This window comes from Pseudochaenichthys georgianus, chromosome 24 (assembly GCF_902827115.2).
Source record: "Pseudochaenichthys georgianus chromosome 24, fPseGeo1.2, whole genome shotgun sequence".
In the NCBI taxonomy this organism is placed as follows: Eukaryota; Metazoa; Chordata; class Actinopteri; order Perciformes; family Channichthyidae; genus Pseudochaenichthys; species Pseudochaenichthys georgianus.
Window position 1 is genome coordinate 18,743,485 of NC_047526.1, and position 22,358 is coordinate 18,765,842.

Here is a 22,358-nt window from a genome sequence, read left to right on the forward strand (position 1 = left end):
CGGTGCTGTTCTGTGTGTTTCTTGGGGGTATTTTTGCTATTCGAATAGGGTATACATTTTTTTTGATATTATAAACTGCCTTTGCTGATAGCTAACCCACAATCAGTTACTTTCTTTGCTATGTATTAATATGTTTTTTGTTATGCTTTTCAGTTACATTTCCATGCCTATTTTGTGTTGTGTTAGGCTGTAAGTTATTATTTGATGTCTCAGTAGTTGTTGGCCCTATAGTAGCTAAATATTAGTAATCCATTTACACTTCAGGGAATGTTGTTATTCTCAAATGTTGCAACACATGATGGATATTTATTTTTGAAAGACCCCACCGGAAGCTTTGTTCACTTGTCTGTCGGGAGGGCTTCATCCAGCGAGCTCCGACTCCGAGCGGGCTGCGGAGGATGTCGACCCCGCTGCGGGGACAAGCTCCGGGCGAGCCGCTTGCGTCCAGTCGACCGTTCCTCTTCCAGTCGTCCTGCACCTGCACCCCCCTGCACCCATGAAGCCCCCGCTGATGAAGCCCCGAGCTGCCAGAGTGAGGCGGAAAGTGGCCGGAGACAGAGAGCATGTACTGGCGCGTCGGGTTTGCCTGGACGCGATCTTGTGTGGTTGATCTTGGCCAGAGCCAGAGCTTCTCTTCAGGCCTGCTGGGCTCCGATGAGCAGCTCTCGTTTTATGGGTACATCATCGCCTACCCTCTGCAGGACTACGGCGGGATCATGTCAGCGTTGGGCTCGGACTCATGGTGGCGAAAGACGCTTTATTTGACCGGAGGAGCTCTGCTGGCTGCCGCTGCCTATCTGCTGCACGAACTGCTGGCCATCAGGTACCGACAACACAACCAGAGAGGGGGGACAGAGGGGTCATCTTAATCCACGCTCCACATTCAGACTGTGTTAATGTTGTTCTGTTCGTGTTTCACTCCAAATATCCCAGATCTGCTGTATTATGTCTGTGGTTTGATAATAGCCTACTTAATGTCGTCGGGCTGGGCGGGGTAAACGAGCGGAGTCAGGGGAGAATAAGGAATCGTGAGTGGGTGGATTGTGATGTAACGTAACTCCATCTCCCAGCAGCACACACATTAAAACATTATCTTTATGTATTGGTTTTTTGTTGTGCATTGGTCAAATGGCGAGCGACCTATACGGCAAAGGTCACCTTTGTATTTCGCGTTTATTTACAGTATTTACAAAAGGACAATTGCTTATTTCCCATGTTGTTTATTAGAGGTTAGTATAGGCCTATTTCTAACACTTCCCTTGCAACATGAACTGACATAATAGACTCTGACAGGGGGTCACCTCCAATGTATCTCAAGGACGAGGCGACATAGGTTCATCTTGTATAATTGTTATTGTGACCCCCCCCCCCCCATACGCACGTTCCGGTGTATGGTTTCAGTCTAAAGCACTGCAGTTATATGTAAAAGTAAACCCTACGCCCCATACATAGGTTATTGCGGTCAGACAAGATTGTGATGCCTTCAAATGATCCATATGAATGTATTTGTCTTTATTATTTGTTTGAATAAGGGGTTTAGGATGCTGTCCTTTTAAAACAAGAAGAAGCTCTGATTACATGCAGGCCAGGCCCACTGTTGTTGACGAACGAACAAGCAAAACACAGTCAATAACAAAATAGACACATTGACGATCAATGTGAAGCCTCGTTGTGAAAATGTAAATGATGACATTGTGGTGTGAAGGCCCTACATACATTATACCAGTATACCCATAGCTGCCATTTATTCTGGGTCGATTTGTATACGGAGATAGCAGGCTGTTTGTGGTGCAGTTAAAACCCCATTCTGATGGAGGTCATACAGGGTGGCAGGCCAGCTTTTTTGGGTCATGTTTCTCGCTTGTTTTGGTTCTGCCTGACGTTAACAATTAAAGCTGTGTCCCTCACTGTTATGCTATGATTCATTGTATGGGACCCTCGTCATTGTATTGCACCAAAAGCAGAGTATGCATTTCAGCACCATGCTGCAATAGACAGCTCCTCTCCTCGGAGGCTGCTTGTTTTTAGGTTTCAGCGCTTCACACAGGGCAGCTCCCGTTCATTCTGCATTGTGCACACATTCATTAGTTGCCATTTGCAGGGCCCACTGCCCTTGTCCGTGAAGTAGCCCCCAACGGTATCCATGTCGATGCACCATAATCCTTCATGAGTGATGCATTGTTTTTGACACTGCAGTTTCTCCCTTGGCCGGTGTAAACAACCCAGGGCTGACAATCCCTCATGGGAGGTTGCGGATAATTGGATGTATTCACTGCACACTATTTGACCACACAGGTTAGCTTAGCATAAACAATGGAAACAGGGAAACAGCTAGCCTGGCTCTTTGACATTACACCAGAGGGTACAGGAAGTCACGGGCCAATAAATTGTCCGACCATACAATCACACGTGCATTGGGTTTTGAAATGTTAAAGTGACACACTGTAAACTCTACCACGTTATATTTAACATTAACACGTTAATGTATTAAAGGTGCTGAATGATGGATTTAGTGAGACGAAGCCAGGTTAGCAATTTCTTCCTTTTTCCAGTCATAATGCTAAGCTAAGCTAATTGCCTGCTGGCTTAATAGAAATATGTGAGAGTAGTTTCAGTACCACCTGTTACTCGACTGTTCTGATTAAAACTTACTTTGTGGAATCTTTAGATCATATGATGGGGAAATAATAAACCATGTATATAACAGACGCAATGAATACATATATAATGCAGGACCTTCTTAAATTGATATTATACTTGAGGGTTGCAAATGTCCTAACACATTCTCAGGGTAGTTGGCTGGTGTGTGATCATGCCTGCCTAGCCTTGCTTTAGCCTTTAGTAGAGTTTAAGTAATCAGTCCAATTGCAGATAAATCGCTGAACACATAATGATTCTGTTGATATGATATTTATCGGTTGTAATGTTTGAAGCAGCTTACAGTCTCTATTCTGGTTCTAAATGTGAAAATGTGCTGGCTGTTAGTTCTCTGTAATAGTCAAATGAATATGTTTGGACATTACAATATGTCACCTAAACTGCAACATAATTCAATGGACTTTTTTCCAAATGTTGTGACATTCAATCAATCAATGTTTATTTATATAGCCCAATATCACAAATGTTACATTTGTCTCAGTGGTCTTCACAGTGTGTACAGAATATCAGTATGACAATACGACACCCTCTGTCCTTAGACCCTCACATCGTACAAGGAAAAACTTCCAAAGAAAACCCAGTTTAAAGGGAAAAATGGGAGAAACCTCAGGGAGAGCAACAGAGGAGGGATCCCTCTCCCAGGACGGACAGACGTGCAATAGATGCCGTGTGTAAATTGAAAAGATAATACATTTGCAACATAGGTAGTCCAAATGTTTGGAAATGCATGTGTGTATAATAGGAAGATGAATCCACGAGGATATCCATCCAGGACTTATGATCCAGGACCACAGCCACGACTCAAGATCCAGCGCTCGCGATCCAGGACACAGGACCGCAGGATCATCCATGATTCCGGATCCCAGCGTATATAGACACCAAAAAGAAAGACATTTGGGGAAGCTGGGTTAATCGGAACATGAGTGTACACGGGTATAGACAGAGAGAAGGAAGAAGTAAGATGTCCCCCGACAAACTAAGCCTATATCAGCAAAACTAGGGGCTGAATCTAATCAGCCCTAACTATAAGCTTTATCAAAAAGGAAGGTCTTAAGCGCACTCTTAAAAACGGATAGGGTGTCTGCCGCCCGAACACAAACTGGAAGCTGATTCCACAAATGTGGAGCTTGATAAGAAAAGGCTCTGGCTCCCATTGTACTTTTAAAGATTCTAGGAACAACCAACAACCCTGCATTCTTGGAACGCAATGCCCTAGTAGGACAGTAGGGTATAATGAGTTCTTTAAGGTAAGATGGCGCCTGCCCATTAAGGGCTTTGTAGGCGAGAAGAAGAATTTTAAATTCTATCCTGTGTTCTATAGGGAGCCAGTGTAAGGCAGCCAGAACAGGAGTAATGTGGTCCCTTTTCCTAACTCTGGTTAGTACACGAGCCGCAGCATTTTGAATCAGCTGAAGCGACTTGATTGACTTCTTAGTACTCCCTGATAATAAAGAGTTACAATAATCCAGCCTAGAAGTAACAAATGCATGGACTAGTTTCTCTGCATCGTTTTGAGGCAAGATATGCCTGATTTTTGCAATGTTACGTAGATGGAAGTAGGCGGTCCTTGAAATTGATTTTATGTGGGCGTTAAAGGATAAATCCTGATCAAATATAACACCAAGATTCCTTACAGTCTCACTGGAGGCCAAATTAATGCCATCCATAGTTAGTATGTCTTTAGATAATTTGTTTCGTAGATTCTTCGAGCCAAGTACAATAACTTCAGTTTTGGTCGTGTTTAACATCAAAAAGTTTAAGGTCATCCACGTTTTTAAGTCCTTAAGGCAGTCTTGAATTTTATTTAGATGATTAATTTCATCAGGCTTGATTGATAAATATAGTTGAGTATCATCCGCATAACAATGAAAGTTTACAGAATGATTCCTTATAATATTGCCTAACGGAAGCATATATAATGTGAACAAAATAGGTCCGAGCACTGAGCCCTGTGGCACTCCATGGCTAACTTTGGTTTGCGTGGAAGATTCATCGTTAACACGTACAAACTGAGAGCGTTCAGATAGATAGGACCTAAACCAGCCTAAAGCAGTTCCCTGTATGCCAACTAAGTGCTCTAGTCTTTGCAATAGGATATCATGGTCGATAGTATCAAATGCAGCACTGAGATCGAGCAAAACAAGAATAGAAACAAGTCCCTTGTCTGAGGCTATTAGAATATCATTTGTGACTTTAACCAGAGCTGTCTCTGTGCTATGATGTGTTCTAAAGCCAGACTGAAAATCTTCAAATAAATCATTGTTTTTTAAGTAATCACACAACTGTTTTGCGACCGCTTTCTCAAGAATTTTTGAGAGGAACGGAAGATTAGAAATAGGTCTATAGTTGGCTAAAACCTCTGGATCGAGGTTGTGCTTTTTAAGAAGCGGTTTTATCACTGCTACTTTGAATGATTGTGGAACATAGCCTGATAATAAAGACATATTCATAATATTTAATAAAGAAGTGCTAATTGATGGAAAAACTTCCTTCAACAGCTTAGTTGGAATTGGGTCTAACATGCACGTTGATGGTTTAGAAGAGAGAATCATTGAATGTAATTGTTCAAGGTTAATGGCTGAAAAGCATTCTAGTTTACTATCTAGTGTAATATTAGAACTTACGATTCCGGGAGCTGTTGATAACACTATACTGGTCGAAGGCAAGAGGTCATTAATTTTGTTTCTAAGAGTAACAATTTTATCGTTAAAAAAGCACATAAAATCATTAGTACTGAGTGCTATGGGAATAGAAGGCCCAATCGAGCTGTGGCTCTCTGTCAGCCTGGCTACAGTGCTGAAAAGAAATCTTGCATTATTCTTATTCTCATCTATTAATGAAGAGTAGTAGGCTGCTCTCGCTTTACGCAGTGCTTTCTTATATTCATTGAGAGTAATATGCCAAATTAAACGAGATTCTTCAAGTTTAGTGGAACGCCATATCCTTTCAAGTTGTCTAGACTTTTGCTTTATTTTGCGGGTTTCGGCATTATGCCATGGAGCTAATCTATGTTGTTTTATTTTCTTCTTTTTCAAAGGAGCAACAGAGTCTAATTTTATTCGCAGCGCATCTGTAGCACTATCAACAACATGATCAATTTGGGGTGGTGTACATTTTGTATAAGTTTCCTCCCCTACATGCAGACATGCTATCGAGTTAAGTATTGGTTGAATCTCTTCCTTAAATGTGGCTATAGCACTAACAGATAGGTTTCTGCTGCAGGAGCTTTTGACTAATGCTTTGTAGTCTAGTAACAGTACTTCAAAAGTTACTAAGAAATGGTCGGATAAAGCAGGATTATGCGGTTCGACTAATAGTTGCTCAATTTCAATAACATAAGTCAGAACAAGGTCGAGAGTGTGATTATAACAGTGGGTTGGTTTATTTACACTCTGACAGAAACCAACAGAATCTAATATAGAGTTAAATGCAACAGTAAGGCTATTTTTATCATCGTCAACATGAATATTAAAGTCACCTACGATAATTACTTTGTCTGTTTTAAGAACCAAAGTTGATAAAAACTCAGAGAATTCTGATAAGAATTCTGAATAAGGACCTGGTGCACGATACACTGTAACAAATAAGATTGGCTGCAAAGTTTTCCAGGTCGGATGCGTAAGACTAAAAACGAGGCTTTCAAAAGAGGTATAATTACATTTTGGTTTAGTATTGAGAAGTAAACTTGAGTCAAAGATTGCTGCAACTCCACCTCCTCGGCCCGTGCCTCGAGCAATATGAGTGTTGACATGGCTGGGTGGAGTGGCCTCATTTATGCTGACATATTCTTCATGTCTCAACCAAGTTTCAGTGAGACAGCATATATCAATATTATAATCTGATATTAAATCATTTACCAATATTGCTTTAGATGCTAGAGATCTTATGTTTAAGAGACCACATTTAATCTTCCTGTTTTGTTGCACTGTAGTAGTTGTTACATTTACTTTTATTAGGTTATTATGTATGACACCTCTATTCTTTCCTTCAAATGATAAATCCAATCATCTGAACAATTATCAGATTATTATATTTATTTATTATTGAAAAGAATAAGACCCTGCAGGTCTAGCCATTACCACTAGAATGGAGAAACCTAATGTAAAACCTAACCCTGTAATCTAATTTGTATTTTTGTTGATGTGTTTTTTTGTCCCTAATTTGAAGTTACCTTAATCTGACTGTAAACAGAATAATGTTTCCTCAAAGTATAAACACAAACACATAAACATGTTTTGTTCGTTAATGTTTTCTGAGCCTCTTCTGCATGATCTACAGCTCTGTTGTTCTGTCCTCCACGCAGAAAGGAGGAAGAGCTGGACTCTAAAGATGCCATCATACTCCACCAGTTCTCCAGGCCCAAATCTGGCGTCCCGTCCCTGTCCCCCTTCTGCCTTAAGATGGAGACCTACCTCCGCATGGTGGACCTGCCCTACCAGGTATAGCTATATCTATCTGAAATACTACTTCACCTGTTTGTCTTTGATTCTCCTAAAGCAGGGGTGTCAAACTCAATTTCTTCGCGGGCCACATTAGCATTATGGTTGCACTCAAAGAGCCGGTTGTAACTTTAAGACTATATATAAAAATACATATATAAATATTTAATATATATAAAATAATGTATTATATTACATTATTGCCTCTGCATTGGATTATTATCGGATAGGGTAATAACTTCATAATTAACTAAACGTCTGAAAGCAGAAGTCTAGGGCAAATCATTGCAAGTCTCTTCACTGAGAATGTCACAAAATGATTTTAAAAAAAAAAAGAATATTTTGAAGAAAAAAAGTCAAATTCTGAGAAAAAAGTCAAATTTGAGATGCATTGTGGGATATGTAGTTTATGGGCAACGTGCTTCTGTAAATCGGCATGTAACCGTATAATAAAAATATTATATTCTTTGCAAGCTCTTGTGGGGCCATATTAAATGAAGTCGCGGGCCGGATTTGGCCCCCGGGCCTTGAGTTTGACACCCTGTCCTGAGTTTATAGATAGTGAAAATAAATGAATCCTTTGCTGTGATCCACTATTTTCCAACTCTGAGTCTCTGTTGCTTCCCTCGCTGTGGTTCCTTTAAGGGATAAACAAATGCTTTTCTTTATCCAATTCCAATTGTATTTACCTAATGCTAATCACCACGTCTATTCTCTGTTTTTATTTTCTGTGTCTTCTCTCCTGAATCCCTTTTCTGTCGCAGAACTACTTTGATGGGAAGCTATCACCACAGGGAAAGATGCCGTGGATCGAGTACAACCAGGAGCAGGTGTTTGGGACCGAGTTCATCATCGACTACCTGGAGGAGCGGCTGGGCGTGAGCCTCAACAAGAGCCTGACGCCGCAGGAGAAGGCCGTGTCCCGCGCCATCACCAAGATGGTGGAGGAGCATTTCTACTGGTGAGGGTCCACTCAAGTTACATCTGCATGTACTGTTGTCTTATAACAAGGTTGTTTGTTTATAAGGAGGTGTGGGGAATATTCATTATCAACCTTTCTTTCAACCCTTATACTTCACTTGGCCCGTTTTTTCTTGGCCTGTGAAATTTCAGCTGTGTTTTTCTCTTGATTTTTGGATGTTCAACCTCAGCTCCCTTTACAAGCTGTGTAGCAAAATACAGAAAGTCTGACCCGTGAGAACACAAATATCCCCATTGAAACAAAATGTTTGATCCCACAGTCATAACAACATAAACTATAGCATTTAATGGTATCAGGCTTTCAGTCTAAAGCACCTCCTTCAAATTGTAGTTTTGACTTAAAGCAGACTATGCTAATATCTGCTTTCATGCAAATACATCAACATCTATATAATTGTTAACCATCAGGCTCTTGGACGAAAAATGTAAGCAATAACAATACAGAAATCACTCAAATGTTGTGGCTTTTTATTTCCTAACAACAAAGGCATTATGTCTGAACCACATGTGTGTTTGTGTTGCAGGACCATAGCTTACTGCCAGTGGGTGGACAACCTGGAGGAGACTCAGAAGATGCTGTCAGTGAGCGGGCCGCTGAGCGACCTGCTCAAGTGGATCCTGAGTCACCTGACGGGGGGGATCGTCAAGAGGGAGATGTACGGCCACGGGATTGGACGCTTCTCCGAGGACGAGGTCTACGCCCTGATGGAGAAGGACATGCGCACCCTGGCCACTTTACTAGGTGAGCTCATATTTGTATTGAGATCAGACTCTAAATCAGGGGTGTCAAACTCAAGGCCCGGGGGCCAAATCCGGCCCGCCACTTCATTTTATGTGGCCCACAAGAGCTTGCAAAGAATATAATAAGTTTATTATAATGTTACGTGCCGCTTTACAGGAGAATGTTGCCCATAAACTACATGTCCCACAATGCATCTCATTCTGTGACATGCGCAATGAAGAGACTTGCAATGATTTGCCCTAGACTTCTGCTTTCAGACATAGTTAATTATTAAGTTATTACCCTATCCGATAATAATCCAATGCAGAGGAAATATTGTAAAATTATACATTATTTTATATTTATTATCTATATTTATCTATGTATATTTATATAGTCTTAAAGTTACCACCGGCCCTTTGAGTGCAACCATAATTCTAATGTGGCCCGCGATGAAATTGAGTTTGACACCCCTGCTCTAAATAATGTATCAGTGGGGTTTTCATGATTGACTGGGGGAATCAAGATGATGTTACCCTAAACATGACAGTAACATACAGTACATTTAGCCATGTGAAGGGACTTTCGAGATTTGGAGAACATTTGATGTTATTAAAGTAAAAAAAATAAAAGCTATAAAATCTTATTTTCAATTCTATTGATATTTCTGAATATTTTCTTTAGCTTTTTTTCACGTTTTAAAAGAAGAAATCAAAATGTTTTGTGGAAATTGGTATATCTGACTATCTCAATTAAAAAAAGAGAATACACCAATAAAAGTGGCCAAGTGAAAGCTTAAGGAGCAGCACAATTAGTTTTTCTCCAGCATTTGTGAGTACACTCTGTATTTGAAGAGATTTACGGCACTCGCTTTGTCATTGTGAGACTTAGTAACAATTTGTGTCGCCTCTCTCTCCATATAATTCCCCTGCAAGCGGATCAACAGCTTTATTGGCTCAATGAAACAGTTGCAATGGCTTCTCAATGTGTGCCATGAGAACTATAACCAGAAGCATCATGTTTGTACTTGTCAAATAACAGCACAACACTGACCTGCTGTGGTGAAATGGTAGCATTGCAGTCTATAATCAATACACAAGGTTTGGCAGTTTATAATAGGAGATTTAATAGAGACAGATCCGAGAGCATGTAGTAGAGCTTTGGTGGGAAGTGTTGTTACATTAAAGGGGACCTATCATGTAAAATATGTGTCCCCGGTGTGTCAGGGAACTCACGCAGCGTCAAAAAATAAAACCCTCTCTCTTTTCCTCCGTACCCAAATCTCTAAAAACGGGGCTACAACGGAGCTGATCCAGATTTGCGTCCGATATCACGCAATATCTGAAATGTGGACCCACGGCACTATCAGAAAGTTGCTATCAGAAACAATGCCCGACTGTTTTGGACGTAATATGGTCGGTGTTTACATTAGCATAGCTAACACTCAGAGCTAACCTGTACTGGAGAGCATGTGTGTGAAGAAGCAGGAAATAAAAAGGAACTCACCTTGTGGTATAACCGGCAAGAGAGAAAGCCTTTGAGCTCCATACTGTTTCAGAAATAATCCATGATAATCCATGATATGGCGTTTCATCACGGCAGTATCTGCCGGGAGAATCTCCCTCATGAGCAGGCATAAGCTCCGCCCCTCTTTTTGTATCGATTCTTCTTCTTTTTTTTAAAGCTTTATACCAAAATCATCACTTTTGAAACAGGAAGTGAAATAGAGGGACTAGAATGGGTGATCTGTTTGGTATTTTGAGCAAAACACTTCATAGACATGTTTTTTATATATTTTTATATATCTGAGACCTATTCTATTGCCTAAAAATAGCATGATAGGTGACCTTTAAAATACTTACAAAAGTTAAAGCTTTATAACCCTTAAGGTGTCAATTGATCTATGACACATTTGACTGTGTGGCCAGAAGGGATCTTTTTCCTTTTCAGCTTCTTCTAGCGTAAACATTGTCTGTAAAAATGTGTGTATGGAAAGGGTCAACTGTTTTCCCCTGTATTCAATATGTATGCTAAGCGAAGCTAACCAACTTCTGGTTTTATACATAGCATACTGACATGAGCATGGTATAAAGCCTTATGTGTATCTCAACAAGAATGTGAATAAGTGCTTTTTTATTTTGAATGAAAGTGTCTAAACATGGATTTGAAATGTGCCTGGTTATTTGACATGTCTTGTTCTCTGTGTGCTCACTAAGGTGATAAGAAGTATCTTATGGGCTCCAAGCTTTCCACAGTAGACGCTGCGGTGTTCAGTCACCTGGCCCCTGCTATGTGGACGCTACCGGGAACTCGCCCAGAGCATCTGATCAAAGGTGAGTTCAACAACATAGGAATCTACAACATAGAGTATGAAGAAAGTATAAAACATAACACTCTTCATAAATCGATTTTTCGATCGAGTGTTAATGCTTTAAGGTCAACATCATTAAGACATCAGGTGCGTTTGTAACTGTCTCTACACAGTGAAAAACACATTTTTGAATGGAGATAGACTTTAACTGTCAAAGCCCTAGACATAAACTTATAAAGGGAGGTAGTGAAATTACTCAGAGCTTATTTTGTATATATTGATTGTTGTGCTTTTATTTATATCTTTAATGTGTGCATATGTATAAATCTGTCTGTTGATTGTGTATATATTTTTTTATACATATTTTTATATATATGTGTATTTTTTATTTCCTCGCGATTGTCGGAAACGGTATTTCGATCCCTCTGTCTGTACACACAAACTGAAAGATTGACAATAAAGTTGACTTTGACTGTGACACTCGGCTGTCTGTCCTCCTGCAGGGGAGCTCATCAACCTGGCCATGTACTGCGAGCGCATCCGCCGGCGATTCTGGCCCGAGTGGTTCGTGGACCTGGAGGACTTCTGCTACAGCGACACCTCCGAGGACAGCAGCTCCAAACTCGCCGACCTGGGCCTGTACTCCGGCACGGACACCTTCCAAGACGACACACACACGCACACTTCACAAACGCACTCGCCAAAGGACCCTTTGTCTCCCAACAGCGACCCTACAGGTGTCTCGCTGTATGACTCGGACATGGACACCGAGTGCTCTGAAATGGACAAGTGTTGACGAAACACCCACGTGTAGAAACACACTAGATAGTGCTCACACCACAGGGAGGGAACTGCGTCCCTCCTGTACACATGCCCCACTTCCTCTGAACAGAAAGCCTCAGGGGAGGAGTGCTGGCGTCTCCTGTGTCAGTGGAGAAGTTTGAGGACGTTGAGTTGAGTGGAGGAAGGATCAGAACAAAGGAAGAGAAGAAGAAAGTATGAGTAGGAGGAAAGAGAAGAAGAACAGGATTCAAAAGTCAGGAGGAAATTACGCCCTGCTGAGAAACTCCTCCACGTGGTCATCCGCAGTGACAACTTCTACTTGTTGTCAGGTCTCCATGGCAACAAAATGTGTTGACCCCCCACCTCCGTCGTCCCTCGTAGCAACTTGCACCGTCCAGCCTTGTGTGTGTTTGACTAACTGAACCCTAAACGCCTTGTATTGATATGACATCGACTAACTGTACAGACATTCATGTGAATGGATACAATTCAGTGTAAATATATAAACGGAGCAGATTTATTAGATATAATATATATGAGTATACATAGTATAGATAGCCTGCATATATAGAGTCACCCCCTCTGTCATACGGTGTAAATACTGTAGGTGTTTCTTCTCTGTGTCGGACACAACGACTCAAAGTGTCTTGTAGTAGTCTACATGAATACACTCTGCTGGTCCAGGATCAGTGTGAGCCGCCCTGTGACCTCCTATGCTGTATCCATCTGCACACCTGCGATATGACAGTAATGCCTGCTGCCCGTATTTAAATAGTGCAATCTGCCATTAGCACTTATCGTTTGTCTTATTTAGACAATTATTTTTGCCAAAAAGGAACATTTTTCCCTGCGTTAGAAGAGTAACGGACGACATATATTGTCATAAAGAGTAGCTTAAGGTCATTTAAACCTGCATTCAAGCATTGAGAGCCAGTTAAACAAACATTTAGAAATAGATGCAATAGATCTTTTGAATTGAAGTGCATGGCTTGAACTTGCCAATGAAAATCTCCCTTTAAACACTTTGAGGATGTTGTCTTCATCTGTTAGCTGGCTTATTCGTTCAATTAGAAGTTTGTTCTCCGGTGCCTCGGATGTAGCCAATTGATCCTGTTAAAGTACTTTTTTTTTTTTCAGCAGTTATGGTTTTGTTACAGAGACTCTCTGAATCAGAATGATGGATTGCTCAGAAGACATGTGAAGCAATAACAGAGCAGATGCAAGTTAATGTTATACGAGTTGTTTTCGGTGTGTGATGGTTCGGCGCAGGTTCTATGTGTGTTTGTCACTCAGCAAATGCACATACCAACATATTGTGTGTCAATATGGATGCAAGCGTGGGGTATGCAGTGTGTCAGCTTGTGAGTCACTCTGACGTTTCCTCCCTCCCGAGCACACCTTATTGTTTCACGTTGTCAATTTTACTTTGCAATATTATATGCCAGTGTGACCAGGCCTTAATGCAGATATTTACATTATTTGTATTGGCATAAAGTGTCTCAAAAAGGTGCAGGACAGATATGCCAAAAATAAGTTTAATATAGTTTTTCTCCACTAGAGGGCACTGATGAGTTTAATTCAACTGAGAAATATCATGCTGAAAACAAAGCTTAGTTACAACTCTTTTATTATGGAGCTTTATATTAAGGAGTTACAATTTAAAGCGTTTTTCAGGGTTTTTAATAATTAAATATTGGCCTAAATAATGTTATTATTATTAATAATGTTTTGCGATTTTTTTTTCAAAAGCATCAGTCGGCATCAGACAAAAATTACATTTATGAGTTGATCATAAGTAGCATTTATATGTAGCAGTATACTTTAAAGGTGGGGTGTGTAATTTATTTCAGAAACACTTTTTGTTATATTCCATGGAATGCTCTTAACATCCCGATAGCAATGAATATATTAAATGCTTTGACAATACATACATAAAAAAATGTCATCTCTGGAAGCCGTTGCGCTGTAAAAAGCACGACCAATCATCTGAGCCGGCCCGGCTAAAGTAACTGGATGGCCTACCTGCCTGTCAGCCTTCCATCTGTGCACACATTTATCTCGTGCCCTCATTGGTCATGTGCGCGTTTGTGTGTGTTGGAGGAGGGGCTCTGTAAGGACGTAGCAGATTTTTTCCGGCTGTGTATTTTCAAATTCTAGCGCACTCGAGCTGGTTTCTCCAAAATTACCTACCCTACCTTTAAACTAATTAAGAGATTAAAGAGTTTCAAGTTTTAATTCAGTTTTAACAAGATATGTCCAATATCTTAAGACAAACAATCTTATCACGTTATCATTTCAAACTTTTCTAGTTATATAACAAGAAAAGCTTCTTATTATAACGTGAAAATATTTTGTTATAAGAACACACTTCACTTTAACACATTTGGCTGCAATCGGCGTCCGTAGCCTGGCATCATTGAGTCTTTAGCCCTTCTTTGTTCTCCGTGTAACAATATAAAAAAAACATCCGTCATTTCGTCTTCAAAATGAAAGCCTTAAGCAAGACGATGGTAAAGCTTATATCTGTTCGCACTGCAGATTTATTTTAATACAACAATATACATAAATGGAAAGATGACATTCTGTGTCTTAAAACCCTTGGCCTGCATGCTCTTGCCTTCTCTCGTCTTGAGTCAAAAACAGACTCCTTCAGCAGTTTACTTTTTTTATCAGTGCCATCATATGACTTATGTTTTTATATGTCATATTACTTCATTATGTATTCCTTGTTTATATTTATTGATTTCGATGGTGGCTGTGATCTTAAGCGACTGAAATGTTGTTGATTATTTTGCACTTTTTCTTCTTCTTCTGTTTACACGTGTTTCTCTTCTCTGGGCGAGTCAATCAAGTGTATTGATTTGTGTTGTAGTGCAATACTGTCGATTCTCTGACTTCCACTGAAACAACTGCATTTTCACGTTGCTCCAGTCATTGCCGTAATCGCATGCGTGTCCATGTTTTGAGATGTCATGTGTGGTAAATGTTATATTCATATCATAATATCGATGTCATTGTGTTGGAATATAAATCCCTCATTCTGCTGCAAATGTTACTGTCACAAGTAGAAAGAGCTTCATGTCAAGTTGAAACCTTACAAGAAAAGAAACGTGACATTTTGAGGTAAAATAACTCAACTGACTGCTAGAGCTCGGATCAGCTGATGTCCTTTTGTCATCCACAACAGGAAACTGTCTGCACGGGTTTTCCTCTGTAGGCAACTTCATCTGTCTGTGTTCCTCCGAGGTCAGTCGCTCTCATCGAAATGTCTGCTTGTAGACTATAGAAGCCATATTGTCTTGTGGTGTCGTGTGCTGAAACACCTGTGGATTCTCATCAAACTGTAAATAAGAGAGCCAGAAATTCGAATTAATAAGCGAACATGAAAAGAAATCGCTCTGTACTTATATATAAAAAAAGATTCTTATGAATGTATCATACCTAGAGATAAAAAGCTGTATGACAATGGATTACTCATAATATTTCATTAAATATTGCTGTGGTATTTTACCCTTGTTTTTGCATTATTGTGGTGAAATGTGCATTAAAAGCCATATGGACCTAAAGAAATAAATCTCTGTATCAACACTTGGAGGTGGGTATGTTCTGGCATATATCCGTCTCATAATCCCTGTCCCTCCGTGCCTGCTACCATATAACAATACAAAGCCCACCCAACAATGCTGAAGATTAGCTCTCTGCCCTTTTCTTTGTGCTCGTGCAGGAGCTCTGGAGAAATGGAGAGAGAAAAATGAGGGCAGAGAAAGAGAAAGTGCCGCTGTGGAGACGGAGCGTGGGTTCTGGTGAGGAAAGGGCATGAAAAGGGAGAGGGACAAACAGTCCAGAATGATATGTGATGACTTTGGCTGGGTGCATTTCTGTGGCCATTGTGCAGAATCCCTGAGAGATCTCCTAGCACACAAGACGGAGGAGACAATTCAGGACTGACAATGACACCGGAGTATAAAACCCATCTCTGGTGAGTCGGAGACGCGTACACTTTCAGAGGTAGCAGCTGTGTGTGTGTTTGTATGACACGTGGCTGTGCATGATGTGTGTGGAGGGGCATTGTGCGCATGGTGGAGTGAACGTATGCGTGTGTGTGTGTGTAAAAATATGAATAATGCAGAGGATGCCTGTATGAGCGTGAGGGCCGGGAGCAGGGCAGATGGTCGCCTGCTGATAGGACAGAATCCAGGCAAACACGGTCCCCTAGAGAGCTGGTTCTATACCTGTTTTAACACACACACACACACACACACACACACACACACACACACACACACACACACACACACACACACATTCAAATCCATCTTTTTGTTTAAAATATTAAAAATGTTTTCTTATGCACATTTTGATCAGATTTTGTCTCCTTTATACCTTATTTCTGTAAACCGCTACTTTTATATTTGAGGGCTTGTGTTTTGAGTTACTTTCCAGATCCAGCTTATTAAAACACAATGTAAATCGACAGCTACATTTGCAAAATATTCATTAATACATATTGACTCCAACTGCTGCAGCAAGGGATGAACATTAATGCATTTCTATTTGTTCATCGATAATATAGGGCCAACATAGATAATCCAATTATATATTTATTAGTTTTCTTTATTAAGACTTGCATTTGTATCCTCTGCTAAAGATAAATACAAAAATGTTTTTACTTTGTCTCCATTTTACCTTTAATTGTTACTGAGTACGCTTCTATTTATTATCTAATTACAGATTTGTTTACTAAAGCATTTCATCTTCCGACATGTGAAATGTAATAACTTTCATAACCCTTCACATTTCATTAAAACATGTATATGGTTGAGTAATAAAGAACTGTAGATCAAATGCTGAAATCATACTGGAAGGTGTCTATTGGTTTGATAAACAACCTAAATTCCAGAGTAGAATACAAATATTATTTCATAAAATAGCTTTGTCCTGGTTATAAGGTATCATTTAGAAAGGAGCATTGTCACATGGAAATAAAACATTCACTGAGGGTGAAGCAGGAACTCATGCCTGCTTTTAACCTCCAGCAGCCACTAGGGGGCGTCAAAAGACCGATTCTGATCTGGCCACTGATCAGCCCAAACATGTAATAAATATTAGACATGGGTAAAAGCAACGATAAGAAAGAATATCAAACCCATTTTCTAACAAAGTTCCTACTGAATAAAATGTCTGACACAATAAGGAGACTCAATAATACTCTTTTTAAATGTACACTGAATCACAAGCTTCTTGGCTCTCCAATTGAACAACTATTTTAATTTCCACTCAATATTTAAATGTTATATGTGTATTTAAGATGTTCTACAAGTATCCAAATTATATTCTGGAACATCGAAATTGTAGTTGTTCTTAATTATTTTATGATGTAAAGGAAAGGTAGCAGGCCAGATTACACACGCACACGCACGCACACACACACACACACACACACACACACACACACACACACACACACACGCACACAAATAGGCCTATAGTTTATAATGCATCAGCCTCTGCTCTACACCTGTAGTTAGGCCTTCTTGTTGTGTAAACCTTCTGCAGGCCCGTGTGCAAACACAGAAGCGTGTATTGTGTTGATGTTATACATGTCGCCTCGTGACAATCCTCAATTAGTTGCCACATTTATCCTGATGAGAATATTAATTAACGCTGCGGTTTGTTTCCATTTCAGCCTATTGACTGTCTGGGTGAGCATCTTCCCGGATCTCTCTCCTCACAACAGTATCAGTGCAGATCAGCGATACAAACACTTAACCGAAACAGCTGAAGGACCATTTTAAAGCAACCGAGCCGGATTGATAAAATCCATAATTAGAATTCCGAGCGTGCAAGGAAGCAATCATTTAAAAGGAAAAGCTTATCTCCAGGAGAGAGTTGCGACTTTTCTTCAGGCTCAATAAACGTGCAAAGACTGCAGTGTTATATAAAACAAATACGATTTAATGACAAAAAAGAATATAGAAATTGTGCAATCGTTGATTTATTTTTCCTCTTCGTTAGATCACAGATTTCAGGTCGATGATATTTTCTTTTGGTTTTTCTTTTTTTCCACCTCAGAAACTCAAATTCAGCTGAAGGATTTCCTGTGATTTTGTCTAAATTATAATAAGGGTTTATACATAACATAAATATTAGGAATATTTAAATAAAGGCGATTTTTATGTGTACACTTTAATAAGCAAAATGGACAGCGTATCACTAAAAAACCTAAAACGCTTCATTTTAAATATTTGATGATGACGTAATTAAAAAAGGGATTCTGACATTTTAAACTGGGCCTTATCAGAAAGTTTCTCAAATGCAAAACGTCTCATGTAAAAAGTGAAAAATTCACATTATTGGTTATTATTATAACAACATTTTCTTCTAACTCATCTGCATCCTTCAGCTGGATTTGAGTTTCTGTATTTTCTTTAGATTTCAGTGAGAGAGTTCATCCCTCAATAACCAGACCAGGTTATTAATCACAGGGTTTAAGTGGCACAAGAACACGTGTCTGTGTTTGTGCTTTGGCACAGACTGACAGAGAAAAACTGAGCAAACAAACAAACATTCAAACGAACGAACGAAGCCATACAAAAAAAAGGAAATACATCCCACAAATAGTCTGGATGAATGAGTCCCACAGTAGTAGTTTAGCCACTGCGGCCAGAGCTGGTACCAGTTTATATATATATTCAGTTTTGTTCTTCTTTGTAAAAGGAAGGCAAAAATGGGCTGGATTGCTTTGAGTGTTCCAGCCGGACAGTCTCGGTCTTTCTCTTCACAGCATTTTGGAAAAGTACGGAAATAACAAACAGCAAAAACACACTGTAAACAGGCGCACAGAGATGTCTGCACAGAAAGAAAAGCATTAAAGTGAACCAATGCCCAGTATGTATGGTCAAATTGTTATTATTATTATTATTATTATAATTATTAATATTATAATTATTATCCAAAAGCAAGACATGTTCAAGGAAGGACATTCAATTATAATACATTATTATTATGCAGCTGACACTACAATCAATGCATCACATTAAGTGTGTGCATAATGAGAATTGTATAATAATAATAATAATAATAATAATAATAATAGCAGTTGGCTGGTATTGGCTTGATTTTTTAAACATTGTAGGCTACAGCAGGTGTCTGCCATTTCAGCCCTCGAGCCACGAGCTGGGAAGAACCCCTGTTGCTTTTGTTATGATGGAAAGATGGCGTTTATTTACCCACACTGACTGCGACTTATCATCGAGCCCGGAGCTTGTTTCTAAATGTTCCCCCCGCGGACACCTTGTGTCCACTTACCACTCTGCCTTTCTTTAATGACACATTACATAAGGAAACATTGGCGCCTCGGTTTAAGGTTTAGAAAAGCATTTCAATGTCGCTGTTTTTCTTCTTTTTTTTTTGGTTAGCACACACGAGCCGCATATCCCAGTATGCTCGGCAGTTCCGCGGCATGAACCCTCTCCACACAGCTCTCTGCTCTGCGCATTCTTAGTGCTGGAGTGCCACTGTATATCCCCACTGTGTGTGTCCGTGGGTCCAACATTTAAACTGGCTGAGGTCCAGCTTGGAGTGGTCCAGCACAGAGAATCAAACAAATAAGGAGGCATTATTCCTCCTTACGGGGTCCGTGTTTTGCTCACAGTATAGTCTGGGGGTCACTGCACAGGAGTTTGTCCTCCGTGATGAGGAGGGCTGTCCCCGTACATGTCCTCTCCTCCTGGTATCTGTCCCCCAGCGGGCGTCATCCTCTTCTCCTTCTGTCGTCTGTTACAAAACCAAACCCTCACCACCTCCTTCTCCAGCTGCAGGCTCTCCGCCAGGGAGGTGATCTCCACTCCTCCTGGTTTTGGACTTTTGAGAAAATGGCTCTCTAAAGCCCCTTTGACGCCCACCTCGATGGAGGTCCTCTTTTTCCTTTTCCGTCCTTGTGCTGCGATTTTATCCAGGCTCGTGGGGCTCCCCGAGGTGGAGTCCGCCTCCTCCAGCCACTTGTTCAACAAGGGCTTGAGTTTACACATGTTTTTGAAGCTGAGCTGAAGCGCCTCGAACCTGCAAATGGTGGTCTGAGAAAAGACGTTTCCATACAGCGTCCCGAGAGCCAGCCCCACGTCCGCCTGGGTGAAACCCAGCTTGATGCGTCGCTGCTTGAACTGCTTGGCAAACTGCTCTAACTCGTCGGAGGTCGGCGTGTCCTCGTCTGAGTGATCTTGATGGCCCCCGTGATGGTGTGAGAGAGACTGCTGGTGGGCCCCGGGGCCGCCTCCGTGATCGCTGAGGTGCGGGCTGTGGCTGTGGTGGTCCTCGTCCCGCAGGGGGTGGTGGTGCATCCCCCCTTGCTCTCCCCCTGGCATCAGCCCGAATCCGGACTGGGAGTAAACCAGGCTCTGGCCCTCAGATGTCGCCATACCGGGGATGTGCGTGGTGGCTGTGCTGGTTCGCCATGCTCTGGCGTCGTGATGCGCCTGCTGGTGCGCGAGGTGAGGGTGTCGCTGTTGCTGCTGCTGCTGCTGCTGTTGCTGCTGCTGCTGCTGCTGCTGTTGCTGCTGCTGCTGCAGACTGCTGGAGTTCTGCAGCTCCTCTCGGTCACTGTCGTGCAGCACGGGCTTCACGTCCTGCTCTCCGAGGGGACTCGATGGCCAGGGCGCCCCGCTGTCACCGTGAGACAGCGCCGCGATCCACTGGTGCGCGTGGCTGAGCGGATGTCCACCGCCCGGTAACGTGCTATAGTCGTTCTGGAGTAGGGTGTGCGCGTCCCTGTACGCTGCCGCCTGCTGCATGCTCCCGGACTCAGAGTGCGGCGGCTGCGCGCTGCTGGGGGTGGTGAGGACGCTGTAGTGGTTGGATGTTGCAGTCGCCATAACTATCGGAGCCAGAGTGATAGCTGGAGTTAAAAGGAGGCTGCCTTTGACAGTAACTCTTTTGCGCCACGGGGCAGCTCGGCGTCTCTCTCCAGCATCTCCCGGGCGCTGTGCCAAGGGGACGCAGAGGCGCGCACCTGTGGTCCGCCTCGCTCCGCTCTTTATTGGCCAAGAAGGGTTGACAGATGTGGTTACCCCTGACAGCACCCCGCTCATTGGTCACGGGAGATTGTACAGAAACCCCAATCACTCTGCCCAACAATACTAGCAGTCCTGCAGCATGCATGAGTACAAAGTGGAGGGAGACATCGGGTGTAAACACAGAGAAGACTAAAACAAGCTCAGAAAAAATCGTTTATTTTAAAAGTACTTTTATAACATTGATTTGGGTCAGTGGGTCATGTTTATTGGTTTAATCGGTTCGTAAAAGTTGCTCAGAAAATTCAGAATGTGCACATTTATTGATATAGACCACATTTGTTTGACAAACAAATAAAACTTCAAAATCCAAATACTTGTTCATGCTTCTGAAGTAGAATATGTGATATTGGAAGCAGTAAGCAGTAATCTTGAGGATACACTTCCAGCTGCCCTTAGGAGAGAGGGGCCCCGTACTTCCAGGGCCTCAGCCCCGTTGCCATGGCGAATGCGTTGAATGGAACAACAACGCCCACGTCACAGCTGTAGCTCTCGCCTTCTTTTCGTTCCGTTCGAAAGGGCTCATTGGGGCCGCGCGCTCGGCCGTCGGGACACATAATGGGAGGGGGGCGAGCGGAGAGGGCAGCTCGGGGCCAAAAGAGAGAAGGCTACAAGAATGGATCCCTCCGCCTGCGATGCGCCCACCGTGCCTCCTTCCACCTGCTTGTTGGGTAAACTTTGAGATGGATGTACACAGTGGCACGCGAAGCTAAGTTTCCCAAACGTCTTTACAAAACAGAAACAGTCCTTGATTTTCAATACTTTGAAGAGGTATTATTTATACCTTATAATGCACAAAAATTGAAATGGCTAAAAAGGGCCCAATTTTTCAGAGGAAAACACTTCACAAATATCTACTTTATACAGATATGGTAAGTATCTACAAGTATTGAAACACATTTTAGGGTGTATACTTTCTTTAAGTTTTCAATTGCATTCAACTTTACAATCCAAATGTATATGACTTTTTATTCCACTACATTTATTTTACAGCTATAGTAACTTCAGATTACACACAAAACATAGGATATCGCTATATATTTGATGCATTAATTAGGCAATATATAGTAGCAACACTTAGCTGAGCCATGACCAGCTGCATCATTCAAATGCTGCTTACTTGGTAATGCATCTAAAATAATAATCCAGCACTTTCAACTGCGTTCATTCTGTATTGTGTTCTGTACGGTATCCTGTAATGAGTTTCTTATTTGCAATGCACTGTTGTATCACTCCTTTAACCTAGTATTATTGCAACACAGTGTAGACACTGATACTGCAGTCTTGTCTCTTGGCACTGTTAAGAAAATCACAGAGGAGTTGGTTAGGGTAAATTCATCAAAGCATTTATCTGCTTGTCCCATCTTTAAATGAATGCAACGATAGTGAAATTAAAC

The 22,358-nt window shown here is 41.3% G+C and overlaps 2 protein-coding genes across 2 annotated transcripts; one reads left to right on the forward strand and one right to left on the reverse strand.

Annotated features, from left to right (window-relative positions):
• Positions 1 to 358: 358 nt before the first annotated feature.
• Positions 359 to 15,403, forward strand: faxca (failed axon connections homolog, metaxin like GST domain containing a). The gene is made up of 6 exons (XM_034075439.2): positions 359 to 823; positions 6,962 to 7,097; positions 7,862 to 8,058; positions 8,603 to 8,820; positions 11,016 to 11,132; positions 11,614 to 15,403. The coding sequence occupies exons 1-6, from the start codon at positions 564 to 566 to the stop codon at positions 11,904 to 11,906; spliced, it is 1,221 nt and encodes a 406-aa protein (XP_033931330.1). The 5' UTR covers positions 359 to 563; the 3' UTR covers positions 11,907 to 15,403.
• A 3,526-nt stretch (positions 15,404 to 18,929) lies between these two features.
• Positions 18,930 to 20,979, reverse strand: pou3f2a (POU class 3 homeobox 2a). Its single transcript, XM_034076405.1, has one exon. It carries the CDS (start codon positions 20,977 to 20,979, stop codon positions 19,561 to 19,563), a length of 1,419 nt encoding a protein of 472 aa, XP_033932296.1. The 3' UTR covers positions 18,930 to 19,560.
• Between the last annotated feature and the right edge of the window lie 1,379 nt (positions 20,980 to 22,358).